The sequence below is a fragment of the Formica exsecta genome, unplaced genomic scaffold (assembly GCF_003651465.1).
Source record: "Formica exsecta isolate Colony F162 unplaced genomic scaffold, ASM365146v1 scaffold733, whole genome shotgun sequence".
Lineage (NCBI taxonomy): Eukaryota > Metazoa > Arthropoda > Insecta > Hymenoptera > Formicidae > Formica > Formica exsecta.
The window spans coordinates 509,183-530,540 of record NW_021853499.1 but is presented as its reverse complement, the minus strand read 5'-3'; the positions used below and the strand labels follow the sequence as shown (position 1 = coordinate 530,540).

Sequence of the window (21,358 nt, the reverse complement as noted above, 5' to 3'; positions counted from 1 at the left end):
GGGAAAGAAGGCGCCGTTTTTTATCCGGGGCACTCTCGTTTTTGCGAATTTACGAGCGTGTCCGTGGGCATCAGGAAATCGTTGCGCCGTGAATTATTATTTAAGCGTCGGTGAAAGTCGGTGACAAGCCGAGGTGAGGCGATGGGACAATCGCAATGAGATTACTTTTCGGCGCAAAGCTCTAACGTGCTACTTTCGTGCGTCGAATACAGGGGGGGGGGAGACGAATGCGAGAGTCCTGTCAACTTTGCGTTGGCGAATGATGACGATGCCTGATCGCCTTCAAGATCATTTCCACTGATCGTCATAACATTCTTTCGCGCCATCAGCGCGAAAGAATTACCCGCAAGATCCGTTTCGATAATACAAGGTTGCAAGGACGTAGGATAAAAAAGTGACAATTAACATTTTTAAGGTGCAACAGGTTGGTCTTGAAAAAAAAAGAGCGGCAAATAAGTAAATCATATTTGACCATGATTCATCAATTTAAGTTGATTCATCAAATTACAGGGAATAATTCTGTAATCTCGGACAATTTTAAATGAAGCAAATTGCAATAGTATCCGGTTGCGTGAGAGTGCTAGAAAAAGTCGAATCAAATTATGAGCGACATAAAGTAAAATTATTATAAAGAATTATGAATATAAGCTGTTACGTGTTTATGTGTGCACATGTCGAAAATTTATGCAGATTATATACTAGATGAAAACGAAAGTAGGCGACGTCACATGCGTCATGTTCGATGTACGATTAACGCCTTTCTCCGCTTTGACACCTTTGAGCCGGACTTATCGATTGTAAATCCTGTTATACGAACTATCTCTTTACATAAACCATCTGATTGGCTACAGCAAATTTAAAACGCATCAGTGAGAATATAACAGGAGGAATTATTAAATATGGAATCTCAACGATCACAGAAATGACGAGTTTCTTTTATAATTTCAAGTAGAAATTTTTTTCCAAACTTAAGTTTCTCTTATACTTTTAATAAGAAGTTTTATTCCAAACTCTTAACCCATTCAATTTCTTTATGATTATAATATCAGGTATCTCAATTAATTTTTAGTGTTGTCGAAAATACGAAACTTTTCGTGCACTCGTGCTTTTACGACGTGGCTAACGATTAATGTGGCTTGTTAACAGCTGCCGATTGCACCCATTAGAAAGAAAGATCGATGCTCAATTAAGATCGAAAGTGTTCCCCGACGAGATCCTCTCGTAGAGAGCGACTCGCGGTGTAAGAATGCGCGACAAGGCGCGCAAGAACTGGGTCGAAATCGGAGAACGCGAGATCGCGAGATCATCGATGTTTCTTTTATTCTCGTCTAGACGAGTATTCTAGCAACCTCCCCCCGCCTAGAGTCAACCAGGTGTAACTTTCTCCGTGAACTTCGAAAGTCCGCGCGTATCCATCGCGGCTCGGCTTCGCGAAATTAAATCCCCCGTGGCCGGAAGTCCAAGAGTTTCTTCTTCTCTTCTTTAAATATCACTCTCTATAAAATCCGCTCTCGATAAGTAATCTTTATTTCTACAACTTGTTTAGAACATTTAACATAGTGAGCGAACTGCTATTTTAAAATGTCGTTACAATTTTTATTTATTCCTTTAAACTCTCTCTTTCTCAATTAAAACTAGAATTAAAATAAACTACTCTCGCTTTATAAATGTTTCAGATATTATTTTGCAAACTGTGTGTATGTGTGTGCAATTAATTATGACAGATCGTTCGCACGCAATTCACAACAGAAATTCTAAGCAAGTCGTCAGTCGTTGCTTTTTTCCCTATATAACGCATATGCAAATTTGTGAATTAATATGGAAATATTAACACCGCAAAAAAAATGAAATGGGGTCATGCGACGCGTATTATTGCGTAATTTTGTGGAAGCCCAAGATGCAATTAGACAGCGGCGTTGCATTGCACAGTCTTTTGCGTACGCATAATATGAGACGCGTATGCGTATCCACGCAATTACTGTGACGTGAATAGATATTATAAATACCAACGCGGAATGCGATGACTATCGTGCATATCGGGATGATATTCACCGGAAGTGTGTTACGATGTCGCAGAAAAAGCAATGAACAAGGAACTGACGTCCCGCAATTGCAATCACGTCACTAGTTATGACGTATCGTGCGAGGAAGTACTAAGCGATAAAGGAGTATTAATAAATATGTATTAACATATGTTTAATAAATCTGTGATACGTTGTCCAAAATTGGCATATGACATATGATCTCTTATTGTTATCAAGTTATCTCGCTTACGTATAGTTACATATGCTTGACTCTTGTTACGCGTCATAGCCATCTGTGTTGTAGATGATAAATATTGTGTTAAGTGTAATGTTAATATGGAATTTATATAATAATGATTAAACATATATTGAATATTATGATTTAGATAAGGCTCTTGGATAAGATTCTTAAATAAGACTTTTGGATAAGACTCTTGGATAATACTCTTGGATAAGACTCTTAGATAAGACTCTCATAAGATTTTTGTTTCATATAAAATATATTTGTCACGTTTTTAAATTTATTATTCATACTCATCACAACTTTGTTATTAATTAATGATTAATAAAGATTTTTAACATTTTATTATATTAAAAAAACAAACAATCATTTAATTGGAACCATTTTTCGAATAAATAATAAACATGACAAATTTCATCACCAAAACGTGAAAAAAAGAGGTAAAAAAAAATCACAACCTTATATCATGCTTGATTTTTGTCTTAAGTATAGTTAGACATTTTCAAAAGATCAAATTTATGAAATGAAAATCTTCCTTATTACAGAAATCGTAAAGTATTCTTAAGCAGTTAGCCGCAAATACGTGCAAGACATACAAGTGACGTTAATTAGAGCGGTGCAAATCAGAAAATCTGTTTGTAATCTTTCTTGTAAATAGAAAATGTGCAATCATAAAAGCAAATTCTTATTCATACTTGCTCCAATAATTTACAAGGCGTGTTTTGAAAAATAACAAACGATGCATTACATGCTGGGAACTTTGTAAAATATTACACACAACACTGAGAATGTATGTAACGCTGCGTGAAATTATATTTATGATATTGAATCAATTATTAACGTGAATTAATTTTAATCTAATATCTATTAATCGAATTATTTTTAATTTTGCTATTGATTAAATTTAATATTTTATTTCTATTTTATTTTTATTTATTTTTTTGTACTACATATTATATAATTTGATACAAAAATATTGCTGGAAGTATGAAAAAATGTAAAATTACTCGCGAAAATATAATCACGATGTAAAATTCTTTGAACATCACTAATCACACCGCAACTTCCTCTCGCGACCTATATAGATCGGTTTGGCGAACATGCACGACGTACGCGTATATCGGTACAAGTACATACACGCAAGTGTGTACATCTCTCTATGCGCGAAAGGGACTTTACTTTCTCAAGCACGCGACCGCCGTCACTCCATCAGCAACTCCTCTTACTTTCTCTCCCGCGCGTTTTAAAAGTAGGTCCCAAATAGGATTAAGCGATCTTTGAGAAGAGCCTCGATACGCTCGATATGCTCCTTATGTTGCTCGTTTTGTTGCGGCAAAGCTATTAATCGCGCTATATAATAAAAATAATTGCGGTAAAGACAATCGAGAAGATGATCGAAAGAGGAAGTCTTAACGATAATAAAAAATATTATTTTTAAATCCGTTATATATATATGTAACACACACACACATACAATGTACACATATACATCTTTATAAAAGAAATTTTTTTTCGCATTCCCAACGAATTTTAAGACCGTTTATTAATAAAAAAAAAAAAATGATTGAAAGCTCTTTTATTATTGAATATTTAATTATATAATAATTAATCTCGCAGGTAATTTAAATAAAAAATTTGCTGTCACAATTGATAATGACAGGAAAAAAATCGCGCGAATAATTTTTTTAACGGAACAAATAAATCACGCGGAAAGCGACGTATTTTCAATGCACACACCGCTTGTTACACGCATTATCGGCTTTCTAGTTGATAAGCACGCGAATCTCGAAGGAACGAATAACTCCGCCGTTTGCTCCACTTACGTCTTCACGTGTGAACGGTCAATTACCCTCGCAAATGCATCCCACGATGCATTCGCAAAATACAAGCTTCTCTCCTGCATCCTTTGTTCTACTGCATAAGGCATGTCGTTCCTCTCCGCGTATTCACACACGATTATATCAGTGATATATCTTTCTCATTTAATCTATTTAATTATATATTTTCTTTACGTATTTTCCTTATGAGAAATTGTGCGTGTAACAAGTTGACTTATTGGTTCACTCTGTCTATTGCTAAAGTTCATAAAAAGTTACAACTTTTACGTCGCAATCCGCATTAATTTTATTATCATTTAACCAAATAAATTAGTTATTTTTATAATTGCATTATTTATGTATCACGTAATCACCGATGTATTCTTTTAAATGAAATCAATGTATTATAATATATGAAAAGCAGTGAATAGTCACTAGTAGTCTAAGTTATAAATACAGAACTACTAATCAGTAAAATTGTAAGAATCAATTATATATATATAATTCTGAATTTAAATATTACAATAATTATTATATGTGTTTCATTTCAGATATATTATATATGAGAGCTTCTCTCCCTATAAAAATAGAAATCCAAAATAAATATATAAAGAGCTTTAAAAGTTACATCTTGCAAACATATTATTACTGATTTTTCAGTGAAATTTTATTGTCATAAGGCGGAAGAGCAAAGTGTGTGTGAGTGTTTTTGCTGAAGATCAGTGAAATACTCATCTTCGGTGAAATCTTGTGTCATTGCATAGTGATATTTTCATTGACTCAGTTTAAAAGAAATAAAACTGAGGAGTGCAAGTTTCAAAGGTATCTTTACGCGCCTCTTACAACTTCGAACATGTCTCCTCGCTTTCATTAGCGAAAGTGAATGGGACGCGACTACGTTTCCAATCGATCGATTTGCATCAAAGACTATTCTTACAAGCCAGTAATTGGCGCGTTGTGTACCTCGAATGAATATTTTTTTCATGTAGCGTTTACGCGAGTGAAGCAATATTTGATCACTTTGAGAGATTAAAACTCAGTTTGCCATAAACATGTATTCGACCAAAAATGAGTTTTGAATCTAATTAATAAAAAAATAATGTTAATAATATATAAAGTACATCCTGTTTGATGCTATTTTGGCTTTAAAGCAAAAAATTCTTTGCCCTGATTAATCAATATCAAATGCTTGCTCGAAGTATTTCATTGATTAATCTAATAATAATCAAAGTAATCCTTATAACCCAAGAGTTTATGACGTCATTAATTGCTCTCAGAGCGATCAAACTTTCTTCACTCGAAAACACAAATAAATTCCATAAAACAAGACAGAAAACTGAAACGTATATATGACGTAATAGTTTAGAAAAGATGACAAATATATCGTGTATTTTGATACAGAAATTGACAGTATTTTGACATTTCTAAAAAATCATTCATATATGCAAACATATTTTACTCTTTCATTCATATATGACAGTCGATAATATCAGCATTCTTCTATGACCATTGCGTTTACTCTGTAGATAATTTATCAACCACAGTGACTCTTCATATCTCGTTAATGTTAAAAGAGATGGCGCAGATGATCAAAGTAAAAATTGGCAGCGCTGACGATCAGCTGATTGTGTACTTCGCGCTCCGGCCAACGTGACCATTGCTTTCATCGCGATTTATTGACACGCTCGATCGTTGATCGGCAATTTAACGGAATGAGCATACTTAATCGACTGCCGCGTCTCGCTCGTTTTTCGAGCGTCCTCCGTGAAAATGTAAGTCACGATCTATAAAAAAATGAACGAGCTCTTCTATTTTATAAGATTTTAAACCTAACCTAATCTGTGAATCAACATTCCTAAACGGAATAACAAATAATTACTGTCGAAAGGGTTGATCAAAATAAACAATTTAATTCGAGATCTCGCAATTCTCTTACGAATAGAGAAAAAGTAAAGTGAAAATTTATTGTTTCACTGCTTCCAGGTTTCGCGTTTCTCCACACAGACCGACGAGCCGCCGATACCCGTGAATCTGGTCAAAGATAAGTACAGCGCTAATCTTCAATCTAAGAACGGAGCGATATACGACAGGAAGCCGTTCAGGATACGTCTCGAGGCCGGCAAAAATTACTCGTGGTGTCTCTGCGGTCAGAGCAAGAGCCAGCCATTGTGCGATGGCACACACAAAAACATTTTTCTCAAAATCCCGTTTAGACCCATACGTTTCGTCGTTGAGGAGACCAAAGAGTACTGGCTATGCAACTGCAAGCAAACGTCAAACAGGCCCTTCTGCGACGGCACCCACAAAAGGCTGGATATCCAGGAGAAAAAGCGATAGAGATGTGGAAAATTGCATCATTGCTATGAGAGCATCGTGAAATTATTTTACATACAATCACATGTGCTATAGACACAGATACATGCACAAGAGAGTGTATATAGTATACATGTATCTATGATGGTCATTGTTACAGTGTGCTATTATCATAGATATTTTAATAAAACATTATAGGCATTTACCATACTGTAATCTCTTTTTTTATATATATATTTGATATTAGTATAATTTATATAAGATATTTGTATAAAAAATTAATTGAGGAAGGTTATTCGAGAAAAAATGAAAACACATTATGAAAAAATAGAAAACAACGAGATATATTAAATTACGATTAATTAGGTATTCGATTGTATTTTGTCTTTTATCGTGAAATCACGAATTCCACGGTTTCCGCAATTGCATAATTATTAATTGCCTTGTCCGAGTGATGTACATTTCCGAAGTGGGAAGTATGTGATATTCATCATGAGGAAAAAAAAACTCAGAACGCGCGTTACGAATTGCAGTGCTTCGAAAAAACTGTATATAATCTAAACTCGTTAATTTGCATAATGCCACGCGTTAACATACTATCGTTTCTTTTAATTATATATGCGGCGTATTTAGCTATCTGCGATCATTGCTGTGGAATCAATTATCACGAGTTGCCGCGATACGATTTAATCAAGACCAATTGGCGCTCGAATCAGCCGATCATATCGCGAGAAGTGGTTTCTAATGTGAAAAAGTGCGAGGAATTCGCGGCATCGAAGAAGGCCCTCGCCTTTAATCTCGTTTCGACGAGGAATCGTGCCGGTATGTGAATAACTTAGGCAAAGTGTAACAGCGTTGTAAAGTGTAGCGTAATTTATTCAATTAATGTAATTGATCCGATGCACGATTTATAATTTGTGTGTTCTCCGGTGTATTCTTACACGACACGTTTCTCTCCATTTGTCTATTTATTTATTTCTTTATCAACATATAGGAAGGCGAGAAAATACATGCCAAGCCCTTCAATGCCCCGAAGATCGCAATATGACTACTCTCGTGCCCGCGACAAATTACAGACATTACAGCATGTACCCGGTTTTCTCTTTGCCTGGTAATATTGCAATTATCGCCGCTTACGTTAATCCGTCAATCAATCTCATATAAAATTCTCGGAATTTATATAATAATTTTTTGTAAAAAAACAAATATATAGACCCGCCGTAAATTAATCTCCCGAAGCGCAAGTTTAACATTTGCATTCTATAACGAGAATTACTTTCAGAGAACGCTACGATAGAATGCATCCCCAAAGCGGGAATGTTCATATTCTCATCCGAGAACCTGAATTACACGCAGGCACAAAGTTTCTGTCAAAAACGAAACGCGTCTCTCGCTCACGTGATTAGCGAGGAGCGCACGGAAGGGCTGGCTAAATTCGTGTCTCAAAATCATCCCAGCTTCGTGGGTCTCAGTAACAACGATAATAAGGAGAGAACCTGGAAGAACGAATTCGGTAATGGCAATTTTTTTTTACAGATTTCATTTAGCGAGCCGCTCGATATAGATATTCGTGAAGAAAAGAAAAAATCCGAATACAAATTTGCCGAAATATACATAAAACTTTATTTTTTTTTGACATACAAAATAAGTCAAATATTATTGCCTTAATCATGACAACTTATGTATGAATTGCACGTTGATATTCTTTTGACGTTCGGGAACGAATTACACGCGAAATAAGAGTTTGCATTTGAAATTATATCTTTATAGTACATTATTTTTTTAAACAAGGAGATAACAGTAATCTAAATTATTAGTGCCCAATTAATAAAATAATTTGTAGAGAAATATTTCATCTAACATAAATTTTTTTCTTGTGAAGTTTATTATGATTATAAATATCTCAACACATATGTAATTAAAGTATACGCGTTTGCGAGACATTATAAAATTCAACACAGGCGAGTCCTTGTCTTGCTTCGATTATCGAGCGTGGGGCGAAGGACAACCGTCGCACTTCAAGGGCTGTGTCGCCCTTGTGAACCCGCCTGGCGAAAGATCGCCGCCCTTCTGGAAAGTGATGCCCTGTTACGCATCGTTGCCGTTTATTTGCGAAATTTCGCCATTATCTCAACGATCATCGCGACAATATCACAGAAATCATGATAACAATAAGGAATATAATCACAATAAGGTACGCAATTATACGTAAAATGTGATAATTGTACATAATAAAAAAATAAACTTACGCATAAAAGATCATACTTTTATCAAAGATTTTGTAAAGCAATCGAGAGAGGAAGTAGGTATCTGATTTTAATTTTCCTGTATAAAGGGACTGTTCTCGTTTCGCCTTTGTACTTATTACTTAAATTAATTCGATTTTATAGCGATATTTGATAAGATGATTGAAATGAAGGCAAACGTTAAAAATATATATGTACAGAGATTTAATGTAGGATTATAGGACTCCAGCGTTTGCAGAGAAAAAGAGAGATTTACTCCGATGGCTTTATTTACAGGTACGATTGTTAATCCGACATATGCGCTGCATTGGTTGACACGTTGATAAAGGAGGGGAAAATATATATAACTCTCACTCGGTCGTTGCTTATACACGTATATGTACATAGAGTGTAGGCCTAAACGTTAATAACATTAAAAATCGTATGCGGTTCGTAGCTCTCTCGAGTCGTTAACTCCAATTCCCTTACATTCTAGATCATGCTTTCTACAGCGCGATACCTATCACTTAACGACTATGTAGCTAACAGCTGTTGCTGTCCCGCAACGACGTACATACATAATTCACTCGATACGCTTTTCAATAGGACACTTATCAAGGAGAGCTGCAGCGTGATATATATAAAAATGTCTCGTCTCCTCGATAAGATTCGATGTCGCGCAACAACAATTGAAAATATATAAGTCTGCCATTATTATATTAGTCTTCGCGATATTTATTCGCCAATAGCGACCAGAAGCGTACAAGAAATAGTTGTATCGCAATTTAAATACACTGTCTCGATTATACAATTGTTAATCCGCCTTGTTAGGGTAATGCTCCGAACGTGGTATCTTTAGAATAAAAATTTCGTTATAATTGTTACGCATATTCTCACTCAACACGCATAATTAATACTCAACATTATTGTATTTACATTATTTTTTTTGCAGATTAACATTCACATTTAATGATCCTCTCTCAAAAACATCCATTTCAAATCAATTCTGAATTAAGATTCGATGGCAAATGAAGAGATGCGTCGTAAAAAAAATGTATAGGTAAGTACAAGCCTAACTTAATTAACACATATTTCTATCATTCTTTTAAAATGATCGCATTAAAATTAGAAATGTTTACACGATCGCCAATAGCGACCAATTGCATTTGCAATGATTCAATCGCAAGAGTTTATTATTTATGAAGGAAGACGATGTTCCTAAGAGAGGCGAATGATGATCAAAATTAATATTTATACAAACAATTGTTTGTTTTAAAAAATATCCCTCAAAGGCATAAGATACAACCAAATATTTTAATCGAGGCCTCTACGGTGGATCTCTTAATTATTAATAAATTTATATTCAAGATGTAATTACAAAAAAAAAGTAGCAAAGATTCGTTCAACTCGCTTAATAACTATTATTGTCACGCGTTATATCTGCAAGAATGTGCATGATGGTGTCGCGTTTGCAAACCGAAATTTTACATAGTGTCTCAGTGAACATATATTCACATAAGAAATATTGCGTTCAAACGACCTGATCTGTGTGTGTGTGTATGTGCAGCGAAATATAAAAGTATAAAAGATGTGATTGCGTTATAGAGTACGAATCTGTCGTGTGGTCTCGTTTACCTTGAACTTTTTTTCCATAAGTATAGTCAGTGTTAGATGCCTTTTAAGAGAGTTGCCCTTGAGTTCATATTAAAACGAATTAAATTTAATATTATGCTACAAGTCACAAATATAATATTATATTACAAATTAAAACGATAGTTTATCTTACGAAGAGATACCAAAACCATTCGAAGAGCCACCGCATTTCGTTAATTACAATTGGTTAACTTTATGGAGTTATTCTTGCGACGCGTTTTGCGATATACAAATATAATATACGCTTATTGATAAACGTACGTGCTATAAATAATAAACGCCGATAGATTGTAGACCGATATTAGAATAATTTAGTACCTTTTTTAAAAAAAGAAAAACAAAAAGCACAAAAATTTATAAACTATTTAATGTACAAATTTGATTATGAAAAATGTATACATTCAAATATTATCGCCTAAATCAAGATAACTTATGTGACTAATTACACATTGATGTCCTTTTGACGTTCGGGGACGGATCACACGCGAAATAAGAGTTTGCATTTGAAATGGTATATCTTTACAGCACATTATTTTTTCAAGCAAGGAGATTGATAACAGTAACCTACGTTTATTAGTGTCCAATTATATCAATAAAATTAATTTATAGAGAAATATTTCACCTAATATAAAATTTTTTTTCATGATATTTATTACAATTATAAATATCTCAACACATATGCAATTAAAGTATATACGTTTGCGAGACATTATATTAAGTTACTGACAATAAATGCATAAAAATACATAACATAAAACAATGAATAAAATGCAAATTGGCAAAGGAAAAACATGGACACTTGGAAGGACACTTGCGCTTTTTTTCCTTTTTTTAGAGACTTTATGTCGCAAGTTTTTTCATGCTACTGATAATATGGAAAAGGTTCACGTCATAAGAATCTAGAGTATGTGCAAATATACATTATAGATTGTTTGATATGTGTCGTGAATTTACAAGGAAAGTAACTGTTATATGGGGCTTGCGAATGCTTTGTAGGCATTTATAAAACAGTTATAATTATCAAGATAGCGATAAATTCCGGCAGTTATAATGAGATCTGTTAAATTATTGAAAGTCAGGTTAAAGAGAAATACTTTTACAAGCGAAGAATGTCGTGTGGAATGTTGCGTTTTTCAACCGGTCCTCATGAATACTGCATCGACGGAGCAAACAATAAACGAATGCTACCAAATGAATAAATATATATAATATATATAACAACAGTAATGGAGCAATAAAAGTTACGCTAGTATAGCAGTATTAGTCTCCTTCTCATTAATGCATAATGAGAAAACAACACAGTGATAATATGGGCAGATAAATATATTATCGATTTTCCTTTCTTTCGCCTCTTATACTTTGCTGTTTATCGACGCGTTTGCGAGAAGAGGTACGAGCTGTTCGGAGAGCTGCCCTACCGTCACCTGCAATACTGCTTGTTTCTCCTCTAACGCGGCGACCTTGTTGAAGCAATTTAAATTAATATCGCGTGTTCTCGCGTGCATGCAATGTACCGGTATGAAAATTTAATAATCTATGGATCTTAATATTTACCCTTTCCAATAGCTTGCTGTAGAGAGCGTATGGAACGTAGGCCGGTTGTCCGGATGATGTGCCAGGACTGTGGTCAGCATGCGGGCTTGTATCGGCTCTAGGACTTTTATCTTTCTGTTTGTTATCATCATTATCGATATCGGGTTTGTTAACGGAATCCGCGACATTTCCTTGCGTCATTAATCTGTTGAACAATAAAACGATACTTGTCATATATATCGCATATTCGTGGAATAAATGACAAATTTCACTAAAAAGTCGATACATACCGTGAGAAGTTTCGTTCCTTTTTGACTTCCGTCTTATCGACTCGATCTGCGGCGGTTTTTCGCCTTTCCATTTGATTCATTTTCAATTCCTCAACCTGAGATAAATACATAACGTTAATAACAGTATTAATAATAATAAGACTGAAACAGCGATCTCATGTAATGATCCTTTTTTTTTTATTTTATCTCAACTAATGATACTTTACCCATGGTGCTTTTCTCCTAGCTTTCACCACAAGCCCGTCCGTTTCTTCATCCGGTATTTGCTCCAGCGTTGTTTCAGTGCGTCCATTAGACAAATTATCCTCCTACAAATTATAAAGATAATTAAAGTTGATATTTTTGTACAAGTTGGTAAATATAATTAATATTATTTTTTTATAGTACCAAAAAAGTGCTGGGAACAGAAGGAAGCGTCAAGACTGCGTTTACACTAATGGATCCAGCGGCATGATGGCGCAGATGTTGCGATGAAGGCGGACGTCGCCGAGGTGCTTTAGCGCGAGAAGCTGTCAAATGCGAGAGCGGTGCACCCTCCCCTCGCTCTACGCCATCCAATTCCTCACGACATTCGGAAGTGGCACTCGTCGTGTTGCCAATACCGTTATTCCCTACGTCACTCACGAAACGCTTCAGGCTTGATATAATCGAATGGCTGCCAGCAGCTTTCTTATCACCCCCTCCGCTTCCGGTAGCCGTCAACGACGACGACGTTGACACGGAGGTGGACGACGATGTCGATAGGCTCTTTTTAGTGGTAGTATCTATGGCGGGGAAATGATCTGATGGAACACGAAATTATATCGCGCGTTACGTACATTATATGGCATAGAAATGTCACTCTGATACAAAGACCAGTTATATCTTACCTGATATATTACTCGAATGTGCATTCCTGGTGTCTAGACTTTTTCTAACGTGTGCTTTCTCCATTTTCTTTACTTGATGGGAATGTCTAGCACTTGACTTTGCGCTAAGTAATGTTATTTCGTGCCACTGGGATTCTTGTTCTTGGGATTCGTTCTTCACACCAATTATCTCGACAAAATTGTCAGGAAATAGACCCACTTGTCCTCTTAATTCTCCTTTCCACCAACCCTATATGAATCGTTATTTATATTGAATATTATGTATCTATAACTGTTTTCTTATTCATAATTCATTAATATTGATCAGACTTCTAATTTCAAACCTTGTCCGGTGCATCCTTGGATAAAAGTGTAATTATATCTCCCTCAACCAGGGTGAGTTCATCTTCATTAGCAGCCTCATAAGGGAATAGTACCCTACATATTTCCTTTTTGTCTCGCTCTTTGTGCCTCTCTTGTTCTTCAGGTGCAGGTGCAGAAACAAAGTTTGAGGGAAATACGCCGACTCTACCTTTGAGACGACCCCTCCACCATCCTTCCTCCACCTCTCCTAGGAATTCTATCGAATCTTGCGGTGCTAAAGCTAGCTCATCCTCGTTACAAGGTTCATAACTGAAGAGGACTTTGCAGAAGCGTCTACCAGATCCGTTTCTCAATGTAACTTCATCATATTTAGTATTATTTACAGTCTCGCTAGTGCTGCCGCTAGTTCCATTATCAGTTGTAGAAGGGTCCAATACCTATATACATTGGATATTTTTACATTAAAATAGATAAATATGCATATAGATAATAAACGCAAGATTCAACCATGCAATACCTTAACGAAATTATCAGGAAACATGCCGCGCTTGTCCCTCAGGGTGCCCTCCCACCATCCGCCGAGCATCATCCTAATCTCGGTGATGATGTCACCCTTCTTCAGCGTCAACTCATCGTCCTCTTGCGCCACATAATTATATTCCACTATCGCCTCCATGCTCGAAAACGGCACACGGAGTTATACCTATGGACAAACACAGCACACTTGCCTCACCATGCGACGAGTTCGATCGGATTCGTTGCCGATGTCACGGTCAACCGACGCGAGAAGAGAAACGATGATACTCGGCGAAAGCCGAGTCGAGGAACTGTGCGAGAGCTCGCGTGAAAAAAGCAGGTCGCACGCGAGCGAACGTAACACACGTACGCGTATGTATCTACGTACGAGTCACGACGCGATGCGCGTTCTCGTCGTATTGTCTCGATGCGTTTCTGACAGACGGACAGACCCGAGAGGATTTCGCGTACGTACGCATCGTAATGCAACGCAACGCAACGCGATGCGAACGCGCGGTTCGGCCGCGACGCTCAGAATTTAGGCGGATCCCGGGTACGGTTGACAGCTCCCCGTATCTGTCACTTCGGCCATCTTGCGCTCGGGGGGGCGATCTTCGGGCAAAGCTCGCGCGCATGCGCGCGCGCGCCACCTGTCGTGGCAACAGTAAACTAAGGAGGCCGCCATGTTCGGTGGAATGAGTGTCGCATGTCGCGGATCGCAGTGCGCGGTTTGTAGATTTTTGCAAGATTTGAAAGGGTTGGTTTCTTAATTTTACGATGACATTGTGTTTCGACCTTGAGTTGAGATCCATTGGTGCAAAGTTTGCTCGAAACTTAAGGAAGAGTGGTTTCCGGAGGAGTTTTCACTTTCGATTGTACGTAACTAGATTCTCAATGTTTGAGCGGCCAGATTTTTTAAACATCTTCAGGCGCTTGCGCGGGACGCATCTCACGCTCATCTGTACGTGAGACGCGAGACGCATATGACGCACTCGTTTGAATGGACGCGTATCGTAATGCGTGTCACGGCATGTAAAATACGCACGTGCTTCAAGCTTCATCGGTCAAAGATGCGTACGTACCGTATGTATATCCCATATTACCACCACTTTGCAAACGGTCGGAGAAATCCCCCATGATATACGATTGATAATTTAAATGATGTTCGAAAGATTATTAAAACACCTCGTAAAATATTATCTTTTTTATAAATAGCGTTTGTTTTTATTATATTATATTATATTATATTATATATTATTTCTCAACTATTTTTTGCTGTCGATTTTTGATTGCGATCTCTCATTTAATATCCCATTATTTAATACACGATTATGATTTTGAAATGACGCGCGATATATACACTATTTACACATTTTGTATATTTACAGGCGCAATTGACGAATGGCGTGATAATCCACTGACACATGTCGGTCAACTCGTCAACGTGACGATGCGCGGACTCATGATCAAGCTTGATCCATATTCGAAGAAAGAAATCACCGGCGACACAATGCGTGCACATACGTACCTGTCAACAAGAAGACAGAAGTGTTCCAGCTTTCTAATGCGTATCGGTGTGCGATTCAACGTGAGCGCTCAGCTGGAAAACGGTTCGGTCTCGTCTTCTCTATCTCTTTCAACTCGCTGATTCACTCCGGTAATCGTTTGGGTCTTATCGCCAAAGACTATCATGTCTTGGCAACGCATGGCGAATACCTGAGTATAGGTCGCGACGTGTGCAGTTACGGACGATTCGTGTAATACACTTGGAACACGTAACACACTTGGAAAAAATTATATAAAATTAACATTCGAGAATTAAATTTTAACATTTCTGTTTTTTTAATGTACCGTATTATTCTTGATCATTCTTGTTATAAAAAGAGAATAAGCGCACATATTGTAGGTAAAAAGTGTGTATTTTTATTTATATTATTGATTCAGACATCGAGTTGAACAAGTTGTTTCTACAAACTTAAAAACTTATACACTTACACATTTAGATAATCGATCGCGAAGGTGGAATTAAATTACATAACATGATGCTCGTTATTGAGGGTGAGGTGATGTAATGACAAATGAAATGTTGTAAAAGCTGTGTTATTATGTCATACGTTTAACATATTTGCCATTATTTCCTCCGTGATCGGGCAAAGCGTTTCCTTGTGTTTGGAGAAATTTTATTCTACAAAATTGTAAAAAAAGATTGTGTATGCATAAAATAAAAAATATTAGATTTTTAATTTAGTTTAATTTAAGCATTAATATAGCAAGTTCTAAAAACTTTAATTCAAGCATTAATATAGCAAGTTTTAAAAACTTTATGGTAAAGATCATTTTATTTTGTGAAGCATAAAATTTGGCAACCAGAACTGTTTGCCCGATCACACAATCCATATTCTATCTCTATATATCTTAACAGAGTTTGTAACAAAAACATAGCTGATTTCTATCGAGAAACTTTCATCGTATCGTTGAAAATTGCAAGATCGTTGAAAATCGAGAGCTACGAATATTTGCAGAGCCATAACTAGAATATAAAATAAAATTAAAGATATAACTACAATTGTATGATTCAGAATTTAAAAATTTATAAAACAGAATTCTCTAGAAATTCGTAGAGATTTATGACATCGAGAAATTATAAATCTAACAATAAACGAAAGATCTGCGCGAATACAAAGCGAATAAACTCCGAATCTCAAGAACAAGATGTGAAATAAATAATAAAACACACTTGCACTCGCGATATAAAAAAAAAAACACTAGTTACAGCGTTGCACGCGCGGGCACATACGTGGCAGGCATCAACTAAGTCGTATAAAAACTTCTCTTCCGAAAGACTTTTCAGCCGAAGACCAGCTTCGGATGAGAAATCAAGCATTTCAATGAAGGCAAACGAACCAGCGTCCCTTAAAAAAAAAATTCATACAAGCGACTCTACCGTTCACGTGGGCGACACCGTGTTTTCAAAATTGACTTCCTTTTTTTTACTCTCTATTATTTCCTTTCCATATTTCTCACGAGAAACAAACACACTCGTACATTTGCATATTAATCGAAACTCAATAGCCGAATGTGATTTTGCGCCGCTGATTTTATTTCATTCGATCATTTACGTGAAAGATCTATTTCGGCCTTCTTTGTTTTTTTTGCATCGCTTTCGACTAAAAAATACATTTTTTTTCAGGAGGATCGAGAATAATATCAAAATATATGAGGGCTTCTCCTCGCCACAGACGGTCTACGAAACAAAAATTAACGACAGTCCTGACAAATCACGCGCGCATCCAAAAAAGGTGAGTTGACTAGAACAGCGCTCACTCAACATTCTGATTTCTTCCTAATTGTATCTAATTTCCGCTAATTCAAGGTTTCCCAAACTGTAAAAAATCATATATAGGTCCATCAGACAACAATATAAACATTTATTTATTTGAAACTTTCACGGTTGAATTGAGATATTTAAACTTTGTCACAATCGTTCGATAGCTACGTTCTCTGATATTTAAAAGAAATTTAAATCGCAATGAAATCTCTCATTAAAAATAGCTAAAATATTTTAATTTTGTCGTTTTTGTATGCCCCGTTATACATTTCAGATCTGTGAAAAATAAACACTGAAAAATTTAATTCTCGTTTACATTTAATTTGGGAAACCGTGCGCTAATTAAAGTACGCGCATGCTGCTTAGCAGGCAAGATAATTAAATTCCGTAATGTTTTTATACAAATATGCCGCGATTTATAAATATATAAAAGCAACAAATATATATATACCATTATGTATATATATAATATGTATGTATATATATATAATTTATATATTTTTAGTATGTATCGTCTTGTGCAAATGGTACAAAGCCTATGCCATAACTATTACGTTTAGGATACGGCTGAAAAAAAAAAAAACAAATCGTATCGTGTCGATCGCTAATTCGTTAACGAGCGCAATTCGTAAAGTAACCTCGTTTTTTTTTTTTCATTAGCATCGTCGCTGCGATGTCGATCGATCGCGACAGATATAATGCATTTCTCGTCAAGTGCGTGCACGCACTTTAGATTCGATCAACTGTCGCGATGCAATTCGCGAACGTGCCAGCAAGCGTGCGAAAAGCGCGAGAAAGTGGGTTTTCGCAAAGTTTTACTGGCGCTCTTAATACTGCATCAGCAAAACGGTATACCGTTAGTAATGCATACTACGGGATTGCCACTCGCAATGCAATTTCGAATTGCAACGAACGTGAATATGAGATTGGCGATGATACGCAACGATTGTTGTTTACATAAATCAGAAATCACAGCGGTGAAAATCGCCGTTCGCTATAAGAGACGAGAGACTTGATTTTTGAGACTATACTATAAAGAAAAAAGAAAAAAAAAAGTATCGCGAAAGTATCCGTCGATTCTCATGTGATCCCAAGAGTGCAAAGTCCTCAGAGATGTTACTAAAGTGAGACTTTAATTGGAACTTCGATCGAGGAGCACCAATATCGTCTTATAATTACCAACTCATAATTTGTTCCGATCGATCATAAAGCGATTTCCGTACGATATCTCATATAATATATCACCATCTTCTTTTCTCATCTCGTTCTTTATCCTTCTTCTTAATCATTGATAGGCACAATAAAGGCTTTTGTCTTTCTGTCAGCGTAAACGAGATGTGCGAATGATGAAAGTGATCTCGTCAAAAGAACGAAGAGATGATTTCTACGTTTGTCAGAAAAGATTGTGCGCTTCTCTATATCATAATAAATACTGATAACTCTCTAAACAATATAAAAAATAAGATTGAAAAAGTTAAATCGGATCTTAAATAAAAAATGCCCTATAATTTACTTTCCTGTCTCCGGTTATTGAAACAATTATATGTCATTATATATATATATATCTAATATATATTCTTAATTATACTACATCTTCGGTAAAATTTTATCCGATTAATCCTTCAATCCTACACTGGCTATAACGCAAGTTCAATAAATCTGTCTTGCAAGTAAAAAAAGTGTCGTACGAAAAATTTATATATATAAATCCAAAATCAAGAAATTTATGTATTTATATAAAACAGCTCTCTCTCGACCTTTTTCAAATTATAAGGTTCTGTCAATTTAATCGCGCGCGAATATAATTTACGCTCCGCGTGTTAAAATGTGCGCATATTGTAGCAGTGTTATATGACAGCTAATCTAATCTTTCGCGGCCTTTATCCTCCCCTCCGGCCGTACATATGGCCTGTGAAAAAATGCTATTAAGAATGCTATTAAAGTGCTCATCCTTAATTTTTTTATACGAAACAGGATTGGTGCACCGACATTCTATAGCAGAATGCATTGCAAAAAACGCCATTCACACACATCGAACATAAGATAGATCGCCGAAAATGTGCTCCATTACGATTATCAAAACGGATCAATTAAGCATGGTTTATCACGTACGTGTACATATCGATATGAAAGATTTGATATACAGATGTCAAGTGCTCTTGTCGATATCGATTTGGCCTCGTTTCGAGATTTTGTTTCACTTCAGTATCTGAAAATATCATTTTTAATGAACACACGAATAAAAATAACACGGCGGTTTTTTAAGATATAAATAGCACGCTTTTACGCTATGTTATTTTTATTTAAGGCTGAAAGAGAGAGAGAGAGAGAGAACAATCTTTTTTTATGAATATAGAAACAGTTAATTTCACCTTCTCTCTTAAAAAAAGTTCTGCGTACAGTAATGCAATAAATCGCGTCTCTGGCATACTTGATCAAACATAATATTAAGATCATCAGAATACTTTTTTAAATATTTTCCTCCAAGACTCGTGTTTTTACTTTCAGTTTATCATTGCCAACGTGAAATATCTTTATAATCTTGAGATTAGATCAAAATAAGATTTTTATTATTTACGTTTAATTCTTCTTAAAATCTTTTTTGAATTATATGTTATTCAAAGAGATTATATTCACATGCTTTGATATTAAAACGAATGCTATTCTTCCTAATTTGCTTGTCAATATCTGCTATATGTATATGCTCGCGACATACAAGGAAACACTTATTTTGCGAACTTTGGCATCTGTGCATCAAATGAACCCGACATAATCGCGCAAGTCCTTCCGTTAAAGGAAGGGCCCTGGTCCTCGTCAAGAGACAACAGTAGTAATCGCGAGTCTCGTATAGTAGCGTCGTTTTCAGACAGTAATCACAATGCGCTTGATGATGTCTTCTTCGCGTAGACATACTAATAATATAGTAATACGTCGATTACTGCAAAAATGTGTAATGTCGCCTTAGTAGCATCGAGAGGATATTTTCCTTCCCCAAGTTAGGCCTTATCGATACGCCAAGTGAATCTAATCGAACATTTTTAAACTGCCTGATATACGATTCTTCGCGTCCGATCTACACAAATTTATAACATCGAGATTACATGAAATTTATTCGTAAACGAAATCTTCGAATCTTTTAATCCTTGGATCGATTCTCTTTCATAATACTCAGCTGTAGTCTTTTCTCTCTCAGCTGATCCTTCCCCTGACGTATCACGCGCTTTCGAATTGACGCCGAACTCGCGTGGAATAAAAGATCATCTATTCGTTTGTAAGTTAACCGATGAAACCGGCCCATCATCAATCAAATTGTTCGTCCTCGCGTTCCTCGACGATGCGTTCAGGCATTTAGCGAGAGTTTTGCCGAGTCTCTACATTCGCGTGAGCGTGACTCATATTTCTATAAGTAGACATCTACGACGTATAATCGCATATCATAGATAAACTTCGCGACAACTTCGCAAATCTGGCTCGAACTTAACTGTAATGTATATATGTATGTGTGTATGTGTCCGAATGATTCAGAGCGTGAGAGCTTGCGTCGAATGACGTCTCGTGACGTCTCGTGCGGATCGTGACGATGATCACGCGTGGATTGATTCACGATCATAGTGGATCATTCGTTTCATTTTCGCGTCGCGTTAACGTTATTCGGCTCTCGCTTGTAATAGAGGGTGCAGAGTTTACGAGATAATATCTATAATATCCGTTGCGATTATTGCAAGATGGTGTGTAGTAGTCTCGCGAACACTTGCCCGGGCAATTCGCCCGCGCAAGATGTATACAAACACCATTCTCGCGTCCAGGTCGATCTCCGTTTTTCGACGACTGATGATCGTTGGCCGCGTTGCGTATGTACAGGTATAGAAACCAGCGTCCCTTTTCGTGCAAGCTACGCATCCTGGGTTTAATACCTGGCTGCCGTCGAAGTCCCCAACCGAATAGACTTTCGATGATTATCCGAACTAACAGGTGCATCTCCAGGCGTCACCCTGCTGAGACGGTGACTGCGCCTTAATAATACTGTCTGCGCCTTCTCTCTCGGAAGCTTCGAACAGACTGGCCTGCAACAATGGCAATTGTTCATCCTGCTTAGAAAAGAGCTCAGTCTCTTTAAATAATTTTACGCGGTCGGAATCTTCTCTATTGCCTGTGTATATTTCAAAAAACTATTTTCTAATTAAATCTTTTATACTTAAAAATATAATACATACTCATTAAATATAATCATAATTTAATTTATATT

General features: G+C 36.3%; 4 protein-coding genes across 6 annotated transcripts in view; 3 read left to right on the top strand and 1 right to left on the bottom strand.

Annotated features, from left to right (window-relative positions):
- The first annotated feature begins 5,706 nt into the window (after nt 1-5,706).
- LOC115243805 (CDGSH iron-sulfur domain-containing protein 3, mitochondrial) lies at nt 5,707-6,603 on the top strand. The gene is made up of 2 exons (XM_029821043.1): nt 5,707-5,854; nt 6,066-6,603. The coding sequence occupies exons 1-2, from the start codon at nt 5,795-5,797 to the stop codon at nt 6,417-6,419; spliced, it is 414 nt and encodes a 137-aa protein (XP_029676903.1). The 5' UTR covers nt 5,707-5,794; the 3' UTR covers nt 6,420-6,603.
- An 87-nt stretch (nt 6,604-6,690) lies between these two features.
- On the top strand, nt 6,691-10,994 carry LOC115243804. The gene is made up of 5 exons (XM_029821042.1): nt 6,691-7,217; nt 7,390-7,506; nt 7,678-7,908; nt 8,357-8,589; nt 8,918-10,994. The coding sequence occupies exons 1-5, from the start codon at nt 6,974-6,976 to the stop codon at nt 8,954-8,956; spliced, it is 864 nt and encodes a 287-aa protein (XP_029676902.1). The 5' UTR covers nt 6,691-6,973; the 3' UTR covers nt 8,957-10,994.
- Nucleotides 10,995-11,006: 12 nt separating this feature from the next.
- Nucleotides 11,007-21,358, bottom strand: part of LOC115243801 (SH3 domain-containing kinase-binding protein 1-like) — a 13,384-nt gene continuing 3,032 nt past the window's right edge. Inside the window, exons 5-13 of one of the 2 annotated variants that reach the window (XM_029821038.1) lie at nt 21,079-21,176; nt 13,786-13,945; nt 13,289-13,705; nt 12,966-13,194; nt 12,484-12,878; nt 12,303-12,404; nt 12,097-12,191; nt 11,828-12,011; nt 11,007-11,733 (exon numbers count right to left, since the gene is read on the bottom strand). In XM_029821038.1, the coding sequence (XP_029676898.1) occupies nt 11,626-11,733; nt 11,828-12,011; nt 12,097-12,191; nt 12,303-12,404; nt 12,484-12,878; nt 12,966-13,194; nt 13,289-13,705; nt 13,786-13,945; nt 21,079-21,176 (1,788 nt within the window). In that variant the 3' untranslated portion in view covers nt 11,007-11,625. Of the gene's footprint in view, nt 11,734-11,827; nt 12,012-12,096; nt 12,192-12,302; nt 12,405-12,483; nt 12,879-12,965; nt 13,195-13,288; nt 13,706-13,785; nt 13,946-15,684; nt 19,322-21,026; nt 21,177-21,358 lie in introns of those variants that run through there. The other variant, XR_003885265.1, reaches the window with a different exon arrangement.
- The window catches only part of LOC115243802, a 9,786-nt gene continuing 2,379 nt past the window's right edge, over nt 13,952-21,358 (top strand). The window contains exons 1-3 of one of the 2 annotated variants that reach the window (XM_029821040.1): nt 13,952-14,858; nt 15,173-15,394; nt 16,975-17,083. In XM_029821040.1, the coding sequence (XP_029676900.1) occupies nt 14,768-14,858; nt 15,173-15,394; nt 16,975-17,083 (422 nt within the window). In that variant the 5' untranslated portion in view covers nt 13,952-14,767. Of the gene's footprint in view, nt 14,868-15,172; nt 15,395-16,974; nt 17,084-21,358 lie in introns of both variants that reach the window. The other variant, XM_029821039.1, reaches the window with a different exon arrangement.